General features: G+C 34.1%; 1 protein-coding gene across 7 annotated transcripts; it reads left to right on the top strand.

Annotated features, from left to right (window-relative positions):
• The first annotated feature begins 5,909 nt into the window (after nt 1–5,909).
• LOC114302543 (inositol-pentakisphosphate 2-kinase) lies at nt 5,910–22,330 on the top strand. Of its 7 annotated transcripts, none has more exons than XM_082916719.1 (11): nt 5,966–6,128; nt 6,297–6,439; nt 9,756–9,841; nt 12,185–12,297; nt 14,945–15,187; nt 15,746–15,893; nt 16,765–16,805; nt 16,920–17,030; nt 17,193–17,792; nt 18,160–18,280; nt 21,921–22,330. In XM_082916719.1, the coding sequence occupies exons 4-11, from the start codon at nt 12,196–12,198 to the stop codon at nt 21,974–21,976; spliced, it is 1,422 nt and encodes a 473-aa protein (XP_082772845.1). In that variant the 5' UTR covers nt 5,966–6,128; nt 6,297–6,439; nt 9,756–9,841; nt 12,185–12,195; the 3' UTR covers nt 21,977–22,330. The 7 variants fall into 7 exon arrangements, 6 of the variants coding, with proteins under 6 accessions (XP_082772842.1, XP_082772844.1, XP_082772845.1 ...); XM_082916717.1 differs by having other exon boundaries at nt 5,968–6,128; nt 18,124–18,280; XM_082916716.1 differs by lacking the exon at nt 9,756–9,841 and having other exon boundaries at nt 5,910–6,128; nt 18,124–18,280.
• Nucleotides 22,331–23,547: the final 1,217 nt, after the last annotated feature.

Raw genomic sequence — 23,547 nt, 5'->3', positions numbered from 1 at the left:
GTTGTCACTGCTTGTGTAGCCCTCAGTTCTACCTCTTGCTTGCTTGATCCATTGTTACCTCGGCCTCGCTTCGGCGAGCCGTTTCCCTTCTCTTGCTTTGTCTCCTTAGTCCAAGACGTGTCTTCCTCGGCTTTGGTATACTTCTCGATTCTCGCCATTAGCCCTTCCATACTTTTTGGCAATGTCTTTGCCAAAGATTTTCGTAATGGACAGTTGTCTTTTAGGCTGTTCTTGAAAGATACGACCGCCACTTCTTGATTACACTCTGGTATTCGGTTGAACACCTCATAGTACCTTTTTGCATAGGCCCTAAGGGCTTCATCCTTACTGATCTTTAGAGCCATTAATCCGTCCACCCTCAATGGCTGCAGCTTGTTTGTCATGAACCTGGCCACAAACATCTCAGCCAGGCCTTCCTAAGTCTTCACGCTTCCCTTTGGTAATTTATGGAATCAATCTGATGCAATCTCCCCAAAAGATGAGGGGAACACTTTGTAGAGCAATGACTCGTTCCCACTATACAACGCCATTGAGTTCAAGTATAATCCGTCGTGGAAGTTGGGGTCTGACTTACCATCGTATATTTGGAACCTAGGCATACTGAATCTCTTCGGCGCCTCAAATTTGTCTAACTCCATTAAGAATGGTGTTCTCGGCTTTTCAGGGGAAGTTACCTCGGTATCGACATTCTGCTGCTTCCTCTTGAGATAATCTCTCAAGTCTTCTTTGCTCCGCCCAGGAGCTCGGCTATCTCCTGACTTCAATCTTTTCGGCATGCTACTCTTAGCTTCATGGTGGGTGCTTTTCGATCTTTCTCCGTGAGTTGTGTCAAAGCAGAGTGTCTGCCCCTGAACATGCCGATGTTCTTTGGGGTCTGCCTCCTTGGCGCGATGCGTTCTCTGTGATTCTTCTCTCCTTGACTCTCCTCTCCTGACCTCCCTGGAAGGTCGGTAAGAGTATTTTTCGTTTCTGGTGTGCTGTGGGGCTATTGGGATTATCTTCTGCCCTCCCTTCTGGGCATTGGCCGCTGGAATTGGCGTGTCTTGCAGAGGGTATGGTGGCTGCATGACATTGTTTTGCATCATGAAATTGACGACCGATTGCAGGTCTGCCAATTTGTTTGCCATCTCTTTTACTTCTTTGTCCCTCCGCAGGTATTTATCCTTCTATACCTGCAGGTCATCCTCGTTGTAGTACCCACTTCGATCTGGCTTCTTTGGTACGCCGCCATCCTGGCCGACGTCTTTCTTGCTGTGATTCTGGTCACGAGTTTCTGTGTTGCGGTTGTGTCCTTCGACGTCAAGGTCGATAGGTCTGCCACTCCCAGCAGAAGTGTCGTCCCTAATCTTTTCCTTTTGTCCGTCACTGGCCATCTATTCTTTTTTCTTTCCCACAGACAGTGCCAAATTGTGTGAGTGATTTTCCGATCACACTGCCAACTCAGTAATTAGCTGGAGAGAATTGGCAGAATAAATGACACTTGGCTGGCCTGCAACAGAAAGAGAAGATTCCGGCAGTGGTTCGTCCACCCGGGGGTACTCTGACGATCAAGTCAGTATATCTCTCAAAGATAATCAATAGTGCTAAACTCACTGTTCAGAATATAAATTGCACACCTTAGACCCATCGGGGGTGCCTCTCTTTTATAGTTAACTCAATCTTTGTCCCACTAGAAGCCCAGCTTAAATGGACTCTTGCTCAGTGCTTATCCTGGACTCTTCAAGCGATAAAGATAAACTTCCTATGAGTGTTATCCTTATCCATGCTAAAATCCTTCCTTATTCTTGAACTCTTGTCCCTTATCCGCTTATCTCGGATTTCGATATTTTCGGAGATAACCTCGGCTTTGCCGAGATCACATCGGCGTCATGATCTGGACACATGGAACGTCGGCTGACACGTCGGCGTCACCTTGGCTACGTGTTGGGACTCAGAAAATATATTCCCACTACCCTTAATAAAATGATGAAGATGATTTTTGGCCATTAATTTATTAAATTTAAATAAAGAGAACGTGAAGAATTGGAAATATTCTAATACGTGAGTCACGGTGAATGTATATTGAAAAATGCTTCATACCACTAATTTAGCATCACTAATGCACTACTAATGATGTGACATCATGTGGACCCCACTACTGATGTGATAGTTTGGCCTTTGTTTTGTTTTATTTTTTTTTTTTACATTGCCACATCATTAATGGTATTTTTAGAGTTTCAAATTTAGTGCTCTAAATCACCACTCATGTATATTAATATGTTTCATAATATCATTAGCAAGTCATTTCATTATTTACCATTTTGGTTTAATTAGCAAGTCATTTCATTATTTACCATTTTTGGTTTAATTTCACTTATAGGCTTTAAATTATCACCATTTTGTCTATTTTATTTTTTAACTATTAATTTTATATATTTAGATCATGTTTGATTTACAAGACTAATAGTGAAGGTATTAATAATCCCATCAAATTAGTATGGTATTCACTATCCAATTGGATTAGTACGATAAATTATCCCTTTGTCTATTGTTTAATTTGCATTGAATAATTGCAACTATATTTATCTTCTTTTTCAATCGTACCCTCCATCAATATTTATTCACAATCTTTACTTTATCAAAATTTCTTCATAAACGTGGTTTTGAAAAAAAGCAAAATAAAAATACAAAATACAAAAGCCATGTTTGTTTTTTTTTTTTTTTAATTTTTTTAAATATAAACTAATTTGATAAAATAAATATCAAAAAATATTTTTAAATTTTTAAAAATTATTTTTAGCCTTCTAAGATACAAAATTATATAAAAATAATAAGTGTTTTAATTTTTAGTCAAGGGTAAAATAGTCTTTTAATTTTATTTCCCAGCTCAAGGTATATAATCTCACACTTACTCCATTACTAATAATCCTACAAATTTGTTGGATTAATTATCCATTTAATTAATAATCTTGAAACAAAATTTCAAAACAAACACAAGATTATTGAGCTCACAGATTAATAATCCTAATCTCATATTCTAATCTTGTCAATCAAATATACCCTTAATGAAATGATAAAGATGATTTTTGGCCCTTCTTTTATTAAATTTAAATAAAGAGAACGTGAAGAATTGAAAATATTCTAATAGGTGAGTCACGGTGAATGTATAATATGTTTCATAATATCGTGAGTCACGGTATTAGCAAGTCATTTCATTAATTACCATTTTGGTTTAATTTCACTTATAGGCTTTAAATTATCACCATTTTGTCTTCTTTTTTTTAACTATTAATTTTGTATATTTAAGTTATAAAATTTATAATTGTAGTCGATGTGATCAAATTGGAGAAGATTGCACAAACAATAACGGTTGAAACTTGACTTGTTAGGTAAAATGTCAATCTCTCGCTGCAGTGATAAATGGCATAAATACACATAGGTAAAGAGTATAACAAAACATAGTAGGGTCGAGTTTGGCATAATTTAAATAATACAAAAAGTTAAAAAGTTATTATTCTATTTAAGTTATATCATCTTATTTAAATTATATTACCTTTCTAACCCATCACATCAAACTCAACTCAAACCCAACCCATATAAACTAATAAATTAAAAAATACATTTTTTAAAAATATTTCAAACCAACCCCTAATTGAGGTTGGGGCTAAGAAGATAATGGCATATATGGATGTAGAATTGGGATGATGCACATGGTGATGAGAGAGATAAATAGAAAGCAGATAGTTGTAGATTAGTAGTTGTTTTGGGATGTGTTATATAAATATATTTTTTAATTTTTTAGTTAAAAAAATATAGAAAAAAATATGTATATTTGAGATAATTTTTTGACTTTTTACAAAAATATATGTAATAAAATATTATAATAAAATTAAAATGACAATTTTACCTTTCTGACTTTTAACTTTTTGATTTTTTAGATAGTTAAATTCAAAGGACAAAATTGACTTCTCCATAAATTACCCATAAATAGTATAGATTTTTTTAATTCTTCTAATAATTTTTAAATTTTTTGACTTTTTAATTTATCCTTAGAGGCGGCTATTCCTAGCGGAACCAATAGTAGATGAAAGAGATGGTTGCAAAAAATAATCTAATGAAATAAGAGACAGTACATATATATAGATATAGAAGGAGAAAGTCGTGGACAAAAAATCTAAAATTTGACCTAGTCTTTTAAAATATAAATTTGAAGGACTTTTATTTTAAAAATAGTATAGAATATCCTTGAACTTAAGAACTTGCGAAGAATTTCTCTTAATATATTATAAAACTTGTCGGTCCTATTACTTCCTTAAGGAAGTAATAATTTGCCCTCTTCTAATATGATCAAACTATGTAACCCTAATACTAATCTTACGGATTAGTTTAGGTGTCAAATTCTGTAATTAATTTTTATATTAATAGATTTACTTTTAGTTTATATATAATTTTTAATATAACTATAAGATTTAGGTGTCAAATTCTGTAATTAATTTTTATATTAATAGATTTACTTTTAGTTTCTATATAATTTTTAATATAACTATAAGATATTTCATTTCAATGAATTCAACAATTGAATTAATTTTAACAGTTAGTATATTTTTCAATTTGTTAGGGCATTCACAATGGGATAACTAAAATTGTTTGTTAAAATGTGTGTTATATGACAAAAAGTAATAAAAATGGGGCCCAAAAATATATGTTAAGATATGTTAAGAGTTTGTTAATTTTAGAGAGTGAGTGGTGGTGCAATAGATGTGTTAAAAGTGTGCGTTTAGTGTATATATATATAAATAATAAATAAAATAGTATAAATAATATGTGTTAAGGTGTAGGATGAAGACAACAGAATGGGCAGGTCGTCTCGTGGGTCAATCGGCCGGTTGATCAGTCAAAGGCTTTTTTTTTTTTTTTTTTGTGAAGGGTCAAGACGTCCGGGGGATGATTGGGCCGGACATCCGGTCGGACGACCCCAAGGCACTTTCCCATGTCCCCTTCTCCCTCTTCCGTTTCTCTCACGCTGGCTACAAAGCTAGCCACAGCTAACAAAGAAGTTAACAACTGACACTAACAAAATCTACTAACACACTACTTAACACTTTCATTGTAAGATTCAAACGTTACTGTAGTTAGCTAAAATTTGGCCACTGACACTAATACAATCACTAACACGTCCATTGCGGATGCTTTTATGTTATTGGAATTTGACTAGCAGGTGGTCTAGTGGACTATGCATCCACCCTCTACTAATTTGAGCAATGGTTGATTTTTGGAGCGTTAGTTTACTTCAGCACATTACATTGTACTTTAGGGGTGATTTGAGATGATCTAAATAAGTGTATTTTTTTACTTTTTGTAAAATATGGGTTGAATATAGGTTGGGTTTGAAGTGGTATATTAGAGAGGTGATATGACTTAAATAAGATAATTTAACTGAAATAGAATAATAACTTTTTAACTTTTTAAAATTATGCCAAACAAGACCTTAATCAACACTCTGCAACTTGTATAGCGAATCTGCAAGGTCTATTCATGTGCCTTAATAGTGTGGGTTGGATTAAATTTGTTTGACAATTGGTTATTATGGGTTAGATTTGTGTGCCCCAATGATAATTCATTCTTATAAATTGAGTTAATCTAATTAGCAATTAATTATCTCGAAATCAAGTCTATAAATGCTATAATGGCTCACGAAACCTCTTTTTTCAAGTTTTTTTTAAAAAAAACTATAATTTGATAAATTTTGATAGAACTTTTAAAGTTTAATTCTATTCCTTAATTTGAATGTAGTGTTTTATTACAATTTTAAAAAATTAATTTCATATTCACTTTTAAAAATACTCATTTTTCAATATTACATATCACATTACTCAATTTAAAATTTTTTCAAAATTTATAATTAAATAATTTTTTTAGGCTCAAATTATAATTTTAAAACTCACCGATTCAAAATATCTTTACTCTCATATCATAATTCTAATTCATGCGCAAGTAATTTTGTGCTTGTCAATTTGGTGTGGATGTGGTATGTGTATTATTGTATACTCTCACATCACATCACATCCCTCTCCTCTTCATTCGCCGAATGCTCTCTTTCGTCTCTGCAACTCTCAGCCTCTCAAGCTTCGAGCTTCATCTCTTAACAGGTCTCTCTCTCTCTCTCTCTCTCTCTCTCTCTCTACATTTCTATACATATAAGAATGTAAATGCATTTATATTTATCGATTCTGTGTTATACAAGAACATCTAGGGTTTTGCGTTTATGCAAATCTTATTTTTCTTCGTTGTCTTACGAATTTCTTATTCCTTCGCAGTTGAGCTGGTTGGTTTACTAATTTTCGCTGGATTTCTACGATTTTGTGGGTTGGGATCGAAGATTGAGAGGCGAAAATTAGACGACCCAGCGGTTTCAACTGGGTGGGCTTCAGCAATTAACAATCAGGAGCTTCTCTTTTGGGTAATGAGTTATACATATATATATATATATATATAGATGCTGTTTGGAATCTTAAAAACCATAATGTTATTTCCATATTAGTGTGGTGACTTTTTGATCTAAACCTATGTTACCTGAATCGTTCTGGTACGGGAATGGGAACGGGAATGTGGTAAGGGACATGTTCTAAAATGTGGTACTATAGATATAGACTTGTATATATTATATTTGCGAATTTAAGGAATTTTTAGAGTAATTTTCTTTTAATTATTAGGTATCTAATAAAATTTAGTTTTTCTTCTTCATTTAGTAGAACAGTTCTATGAGTACTGTGAGTCATTTTTTATGCTTTTTCTTGTTAAAACTTAACTTACCTTAGATTTTAATTTATTATATTTGATTTTTTCCTCATAAGGAAACATTTAAGGAAATTTATTGACATAAACTTTTGGGATTGTTTCATATTGCTAAATTAATTGTTTTGGAATGTAAGTGTACCATGTTTTGGAATGTGCATGCCAAAACGTAATTAGCTAGGGTATTAGCTTTTTCTAGTAACATAGATCTAAACTCTTTGTGAACAGGGTTTTCTACATTAATACATCTATGCAAATTTTTGTAAAAAAATATATTTTATCATATACCAAATAAAGGATATTCACACAAGAAAGCAACTTTTTGTGAGTATGAAGATACCAATTGACCAGAAAAAAAAAAAAAAATTGAGAAAAAGATGCCAAGAAGGCATAAATCCTCTGTTATCAGAATCTTACGATTCGCGATTCGATTCACGATTCGATTCGTAATTTTTGCAAAATCGATACGAATCTATAGGTGAATCTATTTTGGAGGTGAATCTCTAGTGAATCGCACGATTCACAATCGATTCACGATTCGATTCACCATTTACGATTCATGCAATTTTTTAAATTATTGTGTCCGACATATTTTTGACTTTTTTTTCTCCATCTTTTTAGTGAAAATGACATAATATAACTTCTAATAGCATTTAATAGCAAGATAACCAACACATATACATGATTTATTATTATTTTAATGATCATGGAATTTTTAATAGAATCCAATTAGATTCAGTCAAATCTAACATATTTATAACCTTTCTTCTCATTTTTCCCCTCCTAAAAAACGTAATATATCTTCTAAAGATATTTAAAATTAAAATTACACTATGAATTATCCATTTCTATTTTATTAAATTGAATATTGAATGTGTGAGGTCAATTATACCTTTTAAAATGTTTTAGGCTTTAAGATAAAAGATTTTAAATAATTCTTTCTTATTATTTACTTGCTATTACTTAGAAAAGTATGTATACTTATTATCCAAATATCAATATCATTGTTAATTATTGTTACCTTGAAAATTGATAATTTGTCAATTTGGTTATTATCTTTATTAAGAATGGTTGATAAGAAATATCTAAAAAAGAAAAAAGGTAAGATAGTGATTTTATATAGGAACTTTTGTTAACTTCTTACCTATTAAACTACGTGATTATCATTCAAAATAACATTTTCATTGATTTAAGTCTAATTATTTCATATTCATAAAATATATTTATCATCTAAATGTGTAGATATATGTTTTTAAGTAATTTAAAAAAGTGACCGAATCTTTACGATTCACGATTCGATTCGATTTGCGATTCGATACAAGGCCATTTCGATTCACGATACGAATCCCGATTTGACAACTATGCATAAATCTATGAAAGTTACTTTAATTTTAAATGAACATACTTTTTACGATTGCCTTTTGGTTTACTTTAAATAAAAGGCCTGTTGTCCATATCATAATTCTTAGAAATTTAAAAGCCAAAGATATTAGTAGGTCTTTAATTTTGAATTACAAAAATTAAAATGCTTTGCTGTCTATATGGACATAAGAAGGAAACAGGATTTTCTGTGTTCTATCCTTATGGGTGGCTTAGGATTTGAAAATTGTGTAGCTAAAGACACACAGTTAACAAATTATTTTATTCCTTTGTTGACCAGAGGTTTAGAGTTTTTTTTTTTCAATACCTTTAAATAAATGTGATTACTGTTAGTTGATTTTTTGGTTCTTCATCTTGTCAAATTTGGTCTTTTATAGTAAAAAAATTTATCTTATTGTAACAAATATTGAGATTTTTATTATTAACCTTCTTTAAAAAAAAAAAAAAAAAAAAAACTAATGGATTAAAGATATTTGAGCAAATTGAATTATGTTCACTTTTTTTTTCCCCTCCAAGTAACCTTACATCTGTAAAAGCTCTTCTCCAAGAAAAGAAACATTATGAGGTTTGTTTTCTAAATATCGTTGGTGTCTAGGGGGGGGTATCTGTACTCTGAATTAGTACATTATCTTTCCAAATTAATGTGTAAAAATATTATTTTTAATGTTTTCTTGAGTCTCCAAATTATTATTATTAATTTATTACTACTACTTATCAGGCCAATTTTATCTGTTGAACCATCTCATATATTACGATATTGTTACAATTTCTAGTGGACATCGGCAACAATTAATGGAATCATTAGTCTCAAATTCTTGCCAAGAGCTTTAGATCATTAAAGTTATGTCTTTTTAACTTGCGTGAAACTATGCAAAAGCATTAATATCTGGGAATGTTTTATTTTGAAATCCAATTTAATGATCATTTTTTAGAATTGCTCATACTATTTCTTTACTTAGATATGAAAACGTGCTTACATTACTTTGTCGATGGATAAGGTGATATTGACCAATGCTTAGAGCGTGATTATGTGATCTTATTTTGAAGGTTATATACGTAATGCCTGTTTGGTGGAGCTTTTCTTAAGCTAAAAGCTGATAATAAAAAAGTAGAAACTAAAAACATCTCTTTTCCAGCTTTCAAATAATTAGCTTTTTTTCAACTTATTTAAGCCATTTCTGCCTAATAAGCTATAAGCAGAAGCTGCACTAAACAGTCTGGCACAGACTCCCAAATTAAACTAAGCTATAATTACCTCCTAAAAGCTGTACCAAACAGCCCTGTAGAACTGCTTATATATGATCGTTTGTAAGATTTATTGGGTAGTAGACTTTATCTAATTCATTGGATTCATTTTTCTACTATGTTTCTGAAACCCTATACCAAAATTCATGGTTTTGTCCCTCCACATAATTCATATAGTGCGATTAGTTTGGTGCTTTTATTTGCTAATAATATATATATGTTCGATTAGTTCCACTTTCTATTCCTAAAATTATGAAAAAATTGAAAGTAGGGTTGTAGTTATTTGGGATCGATGTTTGATACATAAACAACAAACTTAAAGTGTGTCTATAATGCGTGTATATATAATTTGACAGTTAAAGGGTCCATTTGTGTTCATGGTTACATGTATCTGACCAAAAGCCTGAAGCATTTTGTAGTTGCTGGTGCCAACTCCATCAAGGTCCTTTTCATGCTCTTTTCTTCCACCCTTCTCTCTCTACATGTGGTGTGTGTGTAATTTCCTAATTAATGGGGTTGGTTTTGGTTGCAAAACTTGCTCATGTAATTGATTCAGTTTAGATAATGTTTGGAGATAGCTTATTTGTCATGGTATAATGTGAAGAAGCTTGGAATTATTATTATTTTTTTTCATATGGTAGATTTCCCCTCGATGTTGTCTAGTTGCTTTTGACAACTATGTGCTCAATTTTGTTGAAATTGACAATCAGTTTTCAGGATGTCTAATTGAATTACTTTTCCAGTTTTCAGTCTATTAGATGAGGCGCTAATATCCAGTTTGTTACTTTCCATAATTGTATTTTGGTAGATATTGGTTGCAATGATACATGCAAATGCAATCGTACAAGGATTTTCCGTTGCCCTCCTATGGGATTTTTTTTTGATTTTCTGAAATAGTTAAAATTTCAATACCTTAGAAGATTGGCTCAAGCTCAGCTCATTCGATTCTTTTTGACCTCCTCAGGCTAGTTAGTTCACCACATGTCAGAATAATAAACAGTATAATAAAACTGGTTTTGGGTGTTTGAGAAGGATTCTTTCTATGATGCAAATTTAATTTGAGTTAAAATTACTGTAAGAAGGAAGTTTGAAACATAAACAGCTTCCTTGGCAGGTGATTAGGCCTTTTTCATCATATTTTAAACATTTATTTTGGAAGGTTCTCACATCTGTCCGAGACTGCCAAATTTTCTTCCTATTTACTTTTCTTCTGTCGTACTTAAGTTTCTCAAGACAATTCGTGTACTCTATGCTATGACTGGTAATGACAGTCTAGTGATTGCAAAGATTGTTGTGGAGCTAAACCTTTACTGTACCATATACTTCCTCATTTGTTTTTTCTAGTTATGCTAGTCATATATTCTTTTTAAGTTGCTTTTTGTTCAACTTAAAGCAAGTTGCTGTTTGTGTTCTTCTGCAATTATGCATTTGTTCTAGTTATGCGTCTCACTTTGGTTTTGCCATCATTCTTTTGTCCCATTCATCTTGCTTGAATATCATTCTGATAGATATTGCTCAGATCATTTTATACTTGAAATTTGAATCATAGTCGGATCTATACGCCTGCTCCTTCTATAGATGCTTTCACAAGTGGGTCAGGTGTTGACATTGTTTGAATTCATGCTGAAGAAGGTTTAATGGGCTGTCCTTTGAGATTCTTGGTGAAATATTTGATTTGGAAATTGGTGAAATTTTAGAAATGCTCAGATAGTTCCAGGTTGTTTATTTCTTTTTGTCAAATGCATTTTAGTATATATGTTTCTGATAAGTATATGTAATATATGCAGAATGAGATCGTATATGTCCTTGTATGTAAAATAGATCACAGAACGTTATAGAAATAACTATTTTTAAAACAACAAAAAAAAGAGATTTTAGAAACACAATTTCAATACAATGATTCCTAAGTCATCTTCAGTTTGATAAGGGCCTGTTTGGTAACATTTATGTTTACAGTTTTCGGTTTGTGATTATATTATTTATGGATGTGCCACAACTGTATCCTAGTCGTACCTGTATCCTACTTTTTTAGGTTTGTTGCATCACCGTATCCGTATTGTATCATATTTGTATCTCGTATCCGTGCTTCCTACTACCCTTTGGCCACCCCTAACCTCAGGCCACCAACTTCAGTCACCACCCACACTCCAGCCACTAGCTTTGGCTGCCAGCCGCCCCCTTTGACAACTCACCGAACAAACACGTTTTTCTTGTTTTTGTTTTTACATGTTTTAAGAACAAAAGTCTACCAATCATGTCCTTTGTTTTTGTCTTCTGCAAAATAAAACACAAAAACATGTTCATAGAAAACATGAACTGGCGACATTACCATGTTTGGTGTTGTTTTCATTTTTTGTTTTCTATTCTTGAAAACAGAAAAACAGAAATATATATGGAAAACTTGTTTGAAAATGGTTTTTGAAAATTATTTTTATGAAAATTTTCTGAAACATCCCGTTTTAGGTATGGCTTGTAAAGTAAGGAGTGAGGCGTGAAAAGTGGATAGAGATTTTGGTTTTAGTAGAAGTATGAAAACAAAAGAGTCATGAAGGTACAATTTTGTGTAGCAAGAAGTCGAACTTTTCAATGTGCTCATCACATAATAGGTAGCCCACGACCCCAAATTCAATTGCATTCCAGTCTTGTAGACTACCAAAGAAATTTAGCAACTGAGTCGTCAAAGCAAAGACACTCTTTTCTCTGTCTCTCACTCCATCTCTATGTCTATGTATGTAATGTATGTGCATATCTATGATGCATCTTTAATGTATGTATTTTTCTATAGCTTTGCAGGGGATGGCGGTGGTATTAGAGAAAAAAGATGCCGGTGATTGGGTTTATAGAGGAGAAGGAGCTGCCAATATTGTTCTTTCTTACAACGGATCCTCTCCTGCATTTGTATGTTCATTTATGCTTCGCTCCTGTTAATTGGTTTGTTCTTTTCTTGCAAGCATAATGGGTACAAAGAAGTGAGATTTAGTTTGTATAAGTGTAAGACTTTGAAAGAAAACTTTCTTTGGTTGTGGAAAAATAATAGGAGAAGAACAGAAATGAGAATTTTGAATCGTGAAATTTTTGACTTTCCAGAAGTGGATTGGGCCAGGTTACTAGCACTCTAAATGTAAATTACTTCAGCCAAGCTTTTTAATTTCTTTTCAAATCATAATAACAAATTTCCTTTATTGGCTTTCTTTACTTTCTGGGTAATCAAACATTGGTTGAAGTGAAACATGTTAGAATTAGTTTTTTTGAGTACCCTTGGTTACTTATTTGGATTTTGAACTTGTTGGTTGAAGTGAAACATGTTAAAATCTTTCAACTTGTTAAATAGGTGTGAATTTCTTATTCATTGTTAATGACTATTTAGTAATGTGTGTGTGTGTGTGTGTGTGTGTGTGTGTGAGAGAGAGAGAGAGAGAGAGAGAGAGTTCTTGTCCGTTTACGTATACCATTATCATACTCAGGGGTGGAGGGAGGGAGCATCCGGGGGGGGGGGGGAAGAGAGAGAGAGAGGGTTCTTGTCAGTTTACCTATACCATTATCATACACAGGGACATAGTTATCAAATCGGGATTCGTATCGTGAATCGAAATGGCCACGTACCGAATCATGAATCGAATCGAATCGAATCAAATCATGGATCGTAAAGATTTGGTCATTTTTTTTTAAGTTACTTAAAAATATATATCTATACATTTAGATGTTAAATATATCTTATGAATATGAAATAATTAGACTTAAATCAATGAAAATGTTATTTTGAATGATAATCACATAATTTAATAGGTAAGAAGTTAACAAATGTTCCTATGTAAGATCACCATCTTACCTTTTTTCTTTTTTAGATATTCCTTATCAACCATTTTTAATAAAAATAATAATCAAATAGACAAACTATCAATTTTCAAAGTAACAATAATTAACAATGATATTGATATTTGGACAATAAGCATACATACTTTTCTAAGTAACAATAAGCAAATAATAAGAAAGAATTATTTAGAATATTTTATTTTAAAGCCTAAAATATTTTAAAAGGTACAACTGACCTCACACATGTAATATTCAATTATATTCAATTTAATAAAATAGCAATAGATAATTCATAGTATAATTTAATCTTAAGCATCTTTAGAAGATATATTATGTTTTTTGGGGGAAGAAAATGAGAAGGTTAAAAATATATTGAGTTTGACTGAATCTGATTGGATCTTACTAAAAATTCCATGATCACTAAAATAACAATAAATCATGTATATATGTTGTTTTTCTTGGTATTAGACGATATTAGAAGTTATATTATATCATTTTCACTAAGAAGATGGAGAACAAAAAATTGAAAGTATGCCATACACAATAATTTCAAAAATTGCATGAATTATAAAAAGTAAATCGGATTGTGAATCGATTGTGAATCGTGCGATTCACTAGAGATTCATTCATCTATAGATTCGTATCGATTTTGCAAAAATTGCGAATCGAATCATGAATCGAATCGCAAATCGTAAGATTCTAATAACAAAGCTCAGGGGTGGAGGGAGGGGGGCATCAAGGGGAGTCCTGGCCCCTCCAACATTATGTATGCTATTTCTAAATTTTTTTTGTATATCTCATGATGGCCCCCGAATTCAATCTAACATTTCCAAAAAAATTGTAAAGTCAACAATGTGTTGCCTTTCAAAATTTAATGACTCATATAATGATCTCATAAACATTTACAATAATGTTATGATAACCATATTTTCTTATCGTGTTTTGTATACCATCTCATGTGTCGATGCTACATTGGTATCACATAGGTGGTTTAGGTGATAAACAAATTGCGATAAGAACAAATGATTATCCTACCATTTTCGAAAAATTTAATTCGGCCTATGTCATGTGTTAAAAAATTCTTGCAATAAACAAATAATATAATTTACTTGATTGGTATGTAATCATATTGAACAAATTTTTTTACTAAATAAAAGCAATTAAATTGTGTTAAGAGAAAGAATATAGTCTACTTGTGAGTTCCTATAATTCATTTAAATGGATCACTTGTGAAACTTTATGGGCATAAGGATATTGTACATTAATTCTCTCAACTATTAGCTAATGTCTCCTTACTATTTATCTATAAATCCATACAGACCCCCTCAATTATAAAAACTGTACAAATAATGTTTAATTGAGACTAATCTCTTATAATTTTATTGGTCTAATTGGCCTCTATTGAGTAATATTTAACAATGATTTAATTAAATAAAACTCAAGCCAACCCATCAACAGCCAGGTGAGATCAGCCCTATGCCTTCTTTTGGCAATTTGGCCCCTCATTACTGACTCTTTTCCCTCCAGCTCAGCACTTCATAGATTTGTCTAGAAAAAGATGCATAAAATTATAGAATGAGATAAAATTCCTACAATTATCTCTAAAAAATTAGAGAAAGTGGGTGATAAAAATGAGTCAATAAGTTGGGCAACATGCTTTCGTTTAAAGACATTGGAGTGTACTTACATTTGTTGCTTACAAGTTACAACATCTTTCTTCAATTTTGTATAGGTTGGGAAGGTACTACGCATACAAAAAGCTCCTAGGAACGGATCTCCTAGATGCGAATCTCCTAGATATGGATCTGATAATGAGGATAATCATTCAGCTGAATTAGCTCTAACTACAGATGAGTGCCTTTTATGGAAAGAAATTGAAGACCTTGGATCAGCCCCATCAAGGGAAATTGCCGAGCAACTATATGTGCAGCATATAATCACCCCACTGTTAGGTTCTGAACATGTTGATGCTGGGGTATGTTGCTGTTGAGTGGTTGTAGGAATTTTGTTACACCTCCACTGTTTGCTGTATTTGTATAGCTAATTTTTCAGAGTTTTGAGGAGAAGACAATTTTGGCTTACAGCTTGTTTTAGGAAAGTTTTACTTGTGCTTCATAGCTGCCATTCTGATTTCATTTTCATATACACACACACATCTTTTGATATCTGCTCCAAATGCTGTATGAAAAAAAGGGAAGAAATCTTCAACAATTCTTGGAACTAACATCTTTTCATGGGTTTTCCTTGAAATGATGTGCTCTGCATCTGGCCATATGTTGCTTAACTGATACATAGCTGTCCTTTGTGGTCCATTCAAGGGAAAAATTGGAAAGGCCAAAGGGCTGGAATCTTGTGGTTTATGCTTGGGCAGGCACTTAAGGGTTATATATTTTTCATTATCTATGAGAAAGCGTTAAGGAAACTGCAATTTCTGTTTTTTTTTTTTGTTTTTGGCGGATATCATTGTTAGCAACAACATAATCATTTATGACATCAGTAACATGCTGTCTGTTGTTTCCTTCGTATCTGGCAGATTCGTGTCCATGTATCCAGTGAATTTTTGGAATTGGTTGAAAAGAATGTTCTTTGCCAGCGCCCTTCTTGGCGAGTTGATGCAGCCAAGGTCAACCCCCTTTGTGATTATGCTCTTCTTATATCTGATCATTCAATTTTTCCCCAGGGTAATTACTATCTCCTGAGAACTTTCAAATAAGATCTTCTCCTTGCACCATAGAAGGCAAATTCTGTAAGACATAATTTTTGAAGTGATATCTCCAACTTTTAGTCAGTGTCATGCTAGGATGCAAGAAACATGGCTTCTTTCTTGTCTAAAATCTATTTAATATTGGGCTTAGGAGTTTATTCTGGTACTTGGTTATTGTAATTCATCACGTGGTAGAGAATTTTGAACGACCAATGTGATTACTTCTAAGGTATTGAATAATTGTTAGATGTTTTTATAAAAAATAAATACTCTTGCTTTTTAATTTTAATTATTAATCCATGTGCAAATTTCATAAATAATTTTGTGTGAGAGACTTGTGTTTCAATTGAAATTTATGTGTTTTGTTTCTTAATTGTTTTATATTTGTTGAACCTTTTCCGGCATATTTGCATATTAGCAATAGGTTACCCCCCTTGAAGTGGATTTCTGGCTTGGTGGGCTATGGGAATAATAGAATATATTGTTTTCTATCTAGAATGGGCCTTGTGGAATTAAGTTTCAAAGTTTTTGCAAGTTTGACTTAGTTTTTTATTAATCATATTACAATGTGCTTTAGGAAGACATGACTGGTGTCTTCATGGGAGAATATGCAAGCACATGATTTCATGAAATGTTGGAAACTAGTTCTTTTTTCTCTTCTTTTTTAATTTTTTTTTAATTTTTAAATTTTTTATATTTGTGTTGAAAAGTTCTTATATAATATATATAGAAATAGCTAGTTTGATTTTTAAAGTAGTAAATTTTCCATTGCTTAATGTTGAAAACTAGTTTACTTTTCTTAATTACATTTTTATATGAGTGGTATTATGATTTCTTTTTCTGTCCAGGTAATCTTAAAGGGAAATTCAGCATCTCTGTTGAGATAAAGGTGTGTTTCCTCAATCAACATCTTGGTTTTTCTGCTTTTTGGTTTTTGCCATAACAATCTAATATGCTACTTGTTTTCTTTTGCCTTCACTTTCTTCTTGTTTGTAAAATACAGCCCAAATGTGGATTTCTTCCAGATTCAAGATTCATATCTGAAGAAAATGCCATTAAAAAGAGAATAACTCGTTTTAAAATGCACCAGTCATTGAAATTGCATCAAAGAGAGGTATTTTTTTTTCTTACTATTTTCTCTTTGAGGCTAAGCTATAATGGGAGGGATCTCTCAGTTCATGTGCATTACAAATCAGCATTTATATTTGGCTTTGGTTCAATCAGCTATTTATTTTTCACTTTAGTATTGGCTCAATATGTTCGGCTTTTTATTCAGATATCAGATACAAGTGAATATGATCCCTTGGATATGCTCTCTGGATCCAAGGAGAGAGTACATAAAGCAATCACGGCTCTCTTTTGCACTCCTCAGAACAATTTTCGTGTTTTCTTGAACGGTTCCCTCATATTTGGGGGCTTGGGTGGTGGGGCAGATATTACTAGTTGTATGATTGGTAATGCATTTGAAGATGTTCTCAAGTGTGTTATTCAGGCAGATGATGGCTTACGTACAACGAATTTCCTGCAACTTGTTACTGAAGCTGTTTCCGGATCAGGGTTACTAGATCGGCTTCTTGAAGTCCAAAAGCTTGATATCTTTGACATAGAAGGGGCAATTCATGCATATTATGATGTTGTTTCTCAGCCTTGTATAGCATGTAGAGATCTGGGTGAAGACCAACTGTCAGGCAGATATGCTTATCTACATTCAATGCCTTTGGATAAGAGCTTGAAAATTGTGAGGGACTATTTGATAGCTGCAACTGCAAAGGACTTGAGCATGATGATTAGTTTTAGACCCAGGGAAGATGGGGATGTGGAATCTTCATATAGTGGTGTATTTCTAGAAACAACTAATCAAAGTTTTGATTACAAGGTATGCAGCCTATCCAAATCTATCATTTAAAATTTCAGTATGTGGCTGGTGTCAAACAATTCAAGTGGTGTTTGGGTGTCATATGAAAAACATGGGTTCATCTTTAGATTGCAAATTTTCATAAAAATTTGGATGAAGCTGTTGTTATATTGAAGTATTGTTGTGGGATTTACATTTTCATATACAATGTGGTAATCTCCTGATGGTCTTCCCTGAAAAAAGGTTGCTAGTTTTTTAGTTATTAAATTTTCTAACATAGAAGTTGAGTTTTTTTGATGCATAGCATCTCTTTTTTCCATATATATAGCTCATGGAAGTTGCAATTTATTAGGCATCTTTTTTTGACTTGGATATGAAACCTTTGAAGAAGATGGAGCACTACTACGAACTTGATCAGCAGATAGTCAGCTGCTACACTCAGATGGTGAAAAGAAAGAACAAAGTGGAAAATGCTGCGACCATTGATGCTTATGCTAGAGACCCCACCGGTAATATATAGTAGTTTTAGGAGCTTTTTCTGTATCTTTTTCTTCAGTCCTGTGTATTTATGTGTTACAACTGTTAGTGGACTTTCCTGTTGAGCTGACTATATTTATGCCTTTCACAACAACAGTTCTAACTTCTAATGCCTAGGATTTAGAAATTAGAATTCTAAATATAGACAATTTTTAAGAGTTAGAAGCCTAGATTTTCAAAGGCTAGGATTACTCATTTTTTTTTTGGATACATAAGCTTTATTAAGAAAACATCAAGATGATACAAAGAATACAAAACATTCCCAGTTAGGGAATCACCAACCTAGTGTTTTGAAAAGCGTGCCTAAGCTCAAGGCGAGGCGAGGCGAGGCGCAGCTTTGCGCCTCATGCATGGCGAGGTAAGGCGACATAGAGGAGGTGCAATCGAGGCGATAAGGCGAGCACTTTATGTTGAGGCTCGAGGCGAGCGCCTCATGTGCTTCTCGTTTCTTCCTCTCGTTGCTGCTCGTTGCTTTTGTTGGTCTCTGCTTGCTTGCTGCTGATTGCTCTCTGGTTACTACTTGCTACTTGCTGGTCAATGCTCGATTCTCTTCTTCTTCTTTCGATCTTCTTGTTCTTCATTCGATCGTCTTCTTCTTTCCTCTGTCTCTCAGTTACTCTCTTTCTTTCTTCTGTTCTGTCCTATGTCCTATCCTCTCTGACTTTTCTTTCTTTCTTTCTTTTTTTTCTTTATTTTTTCTTTTTTTATGCTGGCTGATTCTAACCCCCCCCTCTCTCTCTCTCCTATTTTATTTTTTATTTTTCTCTTCAATTTTTTTTTGGCTTTTCTGTCTTATTTATTTTTTTTATATATATATATATATGTATATATATTTTGATGATTAGGTTATAAAAATAATTTTTTTTTATTAATTTTAATGATATGTGTTTATTAATTTTATGTGGATGATCTTTGTCCATAAAATTTTTGGTGGATGTGGATGTGGATGTGGATGTGATACTTTATACCTTTTGTTGGATATTATATTTTTAATATATTACATATATTTGTTATGTTAAAAAATTTGCCTATTTTATAATTTTGCTTTGCTTTTACTACGTGCGCCTCGCCTCAAGCCTTGTGCTTAGGCTATAGGAGACCTTATCACCTCGGTGCGCCTGGAGGTTTTTAAAACACTGCACCAACCCTTAACCAATAACATCATCCAAGAAATCTAAAAAAACAAATATATCCGGATCTATCTTCCTCTCCAATCAACTATACAAAACAAGTAAAAGGCGAGACGACTTTCTAACCAAGATACACCATGTTGAACCTCTTGAATAGTTCGCTTATTCCGCTCTAACCAAACTAACCACATCAAGCAAAGTGGCGCCAAAGACCAAACATGTCTTTGACGATGCCCAACCCTAGCCCTACGCCAACTCCAAAGCATACATCACCCTATGTGGCTGAACCCATACAATCCCAAAAAGGGAACAAATGAGCCCCACAAACGAGAAGCCACAGGACAATGTAGAAATAGATGATTTACCGATTCCATAATAGCATAACACATACAACACCGATTAACTCAAATATGACCACGTCGAACCAAATTATCAATTGTGAGATTCTGACCTGAGGCCACTGTCCACATAAAGAAAGCCACCTTAGATGGAACTCCCGGTACCTAAATACTCTTCCAAGGGAAATCCATCCTCACCTGCCCCACCAAACTCCAATAGAACGATGAAACAGAGAACCATCCCTTAGTTCCCACACCATTCCACACCAATACGTCCTCCCCTACGCCAATAACCCCTAACCCATACAAAAAACCCCACAACTCCACCAATTGATTAACCTCTCAATTTTGAACCTGCCGCTGCAACTGAATATCCCAAACCACAACCCCACCCCCCAAATAAGATGTCACCGTGGCCTCCTGATCAACCACAATACTGAAAATCAAAGGAAAGCGATCCTCTAACAAAGCCTCACCACACCACTTATTCTTCCAGAAAGGCACTCTCCTCCCATTACCCACTTGGAAACCCACCGTATCCCAAAACTCCACCCTCTACAACTAGATCCCTTTCCACATACTACACCCACGAGTACCAGCCACATCCCTTGACCCCCACTTCCCCTTACCCACTCTATATTTTAGAAGCCACCACCCTCCACCATAATCGATCATGCTCCAATGCAAACCGCTACATCCACTTTCCTAACAAAGCTCTATTAAAAGTCACCAGACTCTAAATCCCCAACCCCCATACCTATTTAGGACAACAAATTTGCCCCCAATCAACCAAATGACACCTAAAATGTTCCCTTCCACTGCTCCATAGAAAATCCCTTTGAAGCTTCTCCAACCGCTGTGCCACTAACACTAGAATAACATGCACAGACATAAAGTAGGAATACTACTCAATACACCCTTAATCAAAATCAAGCTCCCTCCTTTCGATAGATATTGCCTCTTCCAATTTGCCAACTGACACTGCACCAGCTCCACAACCCCTTCCCACACCCTTTTTGCCTTAAATGTTGCCCCCAGCGGCAAACTCAAATAAGACACCGGCAAAACTGACACCTTGCAGCCTAAAACCACCGCTAGCACTGACGATCAACCTCCCCCATTGGAGTTAGCTTCGACTTCCTCAAATTAACCCGAAGACCCGAAACCTCCTCAAAACAAAGCAGAACAAATCTCAAATACCCCATTTGCCCCACAAAAAATCAAAGCATCAGCTGCTTATAGCAAATGAGAAACACAAATGGGTGCCCCAGACGAAGAATCCACAAAAAACCCCTCCTACATGCATTGATGGGCTGCCCTATCCAGCAGTCTACTCAATGCCTCCATCACTAAAATGAACAATAATGGTGACAAAAGATCCCCTTGTCGTAGAACTTGGTGTGTCGAGAAAAACCGGCCAGATTAGCATTAATCAGAACAGACATCCGCACAGTAGAAACACAGAACTTAATCCACTGACACCAAGTATTCCCAAAATCCATGCGGTCCAGGACATACAACAAAGGCTAGGATTACTCATGGATCCTGATACACAGCTGGTCTGGTTTTACATTCAAAAGATAATCGACTTTGGTAATAGTAGCAGGTTAAGGTGGGTACTGAGCATCCATTTTTTCACTAATATATGCAGACTCTAAGCCTTCTCCCTCCTTCCTTTCCCTCCCTAATTTTGTTTAAATCCAAGCTTGAACAAATAAAGCATTGCACTTGGAAGTTCAACCGAGGGTTGTGGCCATGCGACGACAAACTGATCCTAGGAAATATAAAGATACAAGTCTTCATTTATTTAAATGCATGTATAGTGTACTTGGTAGTTTTTTAGACAGAACAGGTGGAGTGCTCCTTTTACTTCTTACTTGATATTTCTTTTGGTTGCGAGCTTGCAATCTGGCTGACATTACATTACAGGTAATATGTCTATATTGTAGTTTAACTTCTATTGTTCATTTGGGATTCGCGAGTTTAACTCCTCGTGTCCTTGTATCAATCCATTTTCTCCTTATATGGACCCTTTGCAGTACTATGTTGCTCATTTGATGTGGCGTATTTATTTCTTTATTTATTATCTTCTTTGAGATGGAAAAAAGTACTAAAGAGCCTTCCTTTTTTTGTTTTGGTTGCAGAAAACAGATGTGTGAGTGGATATACGTTGTTTAAAGTGCAGGCAGAGAGTTCATGAAATTAATTTTAGAAGGGGATAAATTCTATTATCCTCGCCCCCTCTGGAATACAGCAAGAGTGACTGTAGTTGGCATAGCTGATCCATTGTGCATCATTAAAAACAGGTTAGGAAATTCATAAATTCTGCACATTCTTCCCTTCCAAAGTGATGTTTGGTATGTGATTGGCAATGATGTATACAATTGCTGTAACACATTCTAGATGAGGAACCATTTTTTCATGTGTATCGGTGAGATGCTCAGTTGCATGGTTTGTACAATATGCATTTGTGATCTGCAGCAACCATTTCTTCTAGAAGTTGCATTTGTTGCCATAAAACATTTTGAAAACGCTACATGAACAGAATTTGTTATTGGGCCTGTGCAAAAGCTATCCCCTAGATGTTTGGGACAGTGTGGGCTGTTGTAGACTATGTGCAACCTTTGGTTAGGTCAAATTTAGACATTCCATGTCATTTGCACAGGGCTGACTTGAATACTGAGCCTGTTTGGTGCAGTTTTTCTCAAGCTGAAAGTTGATAATTAGAAAATAGAAGCTAAAAACACCCCTCCTAGCTTCCGGATTTTTAGCTTATTTAAGTTAATTTTGTTTTATAAGAGCATCTCCAATGGTTCACTTTTTTTTTCATCAAATTTGAGTAAAAAAAAGATCATTTTCTCAATCTGATATGAGCTGCTTCAATGGTTGTCATCAAAAGGTAGAGGACATCCGGTGGGTCGACTGGTAAGGCTAAAAAATATTTTTTTTTTAAACTTTTTGAACTTGTTTGAATCTACTTATTTGAATTGTTTGAACCTTTTTCCGATTGACCGGTGGGTCGACCGGCCGGACGTCCGGCAGGTTGACCAGTGGGCCCACTTGGAATGTTACAGCATAGTGAATTGGTGAAGGCTCATGTAGATTCTCAGTTTGGTGAAAAATTTGCTCCGTTCTCAATTTGATATCAGTTTGGCGAAACCATTGGAGCAGAAAAAGTGATTTTTTTCATCAAATTCAAATTTGATACTGAATCTGATACAACGTTGGAGATGGTCTAAGTTGTAATTAGAAGCTGCATCAAACAACCACTGTTCTATACTAGGACTAAACTAGATGGACCAAATTAGCACTTCAGATTAAAAAACAACTAATCTACTACCCATAAGGGCAAAAAAAGAAAAAAGAAAAGAACAAAAAAATGAGCTTCTAGAAGTAGGGGAGATGGAGACCTACCTTCTTTCTAAATTCACTTTACCAAATCCTCTTTCTTGCTTTGTATAGGAATTCTGTTCCTCTGCTTTTCATTGGGATCATGATGAAAGCCCTCTCCCCTTTTTGGATGAATAGTGTTGATGAAAGCCCTCACCCATTTTCTCACGAGTCTCTTTCAGAAAATGGAATGTGTAGGAGAGGGTTCAATAAAGGAGTTGGAAAATTCGAAGATCTTCGAAGATCCTTGAAGAACAACTTCGAATTCTCTAAAAGAAATGTGAGAGGCTTAGATTCTTCAATGGTCTCAACTCAAGAACACAAGAGTAAAGGAGATGATGGAGATAAGAGATTGGGTGAAGAAGAAGGCAAAATGGCTAG

Source organism: Camellia sinensis, chromosome 2 (assembly GCF_055761805.1).
Source record: "Camellia sinensis isolate YWXY chromosome 2, ASM5576180v1, whole genome shotgun sequence".
Classification (NCBI taxonomy): Eukaryota; Viridiplantae; Streptophyta; class Magnoliopsida; order Ericales; family Theaceae; genus Camellia; species Camellia sinensis.
Note: the sequence above shows the minus strand (reverse complement) of the source record. Positions and strands in the feature narration are given on the sequence as shown.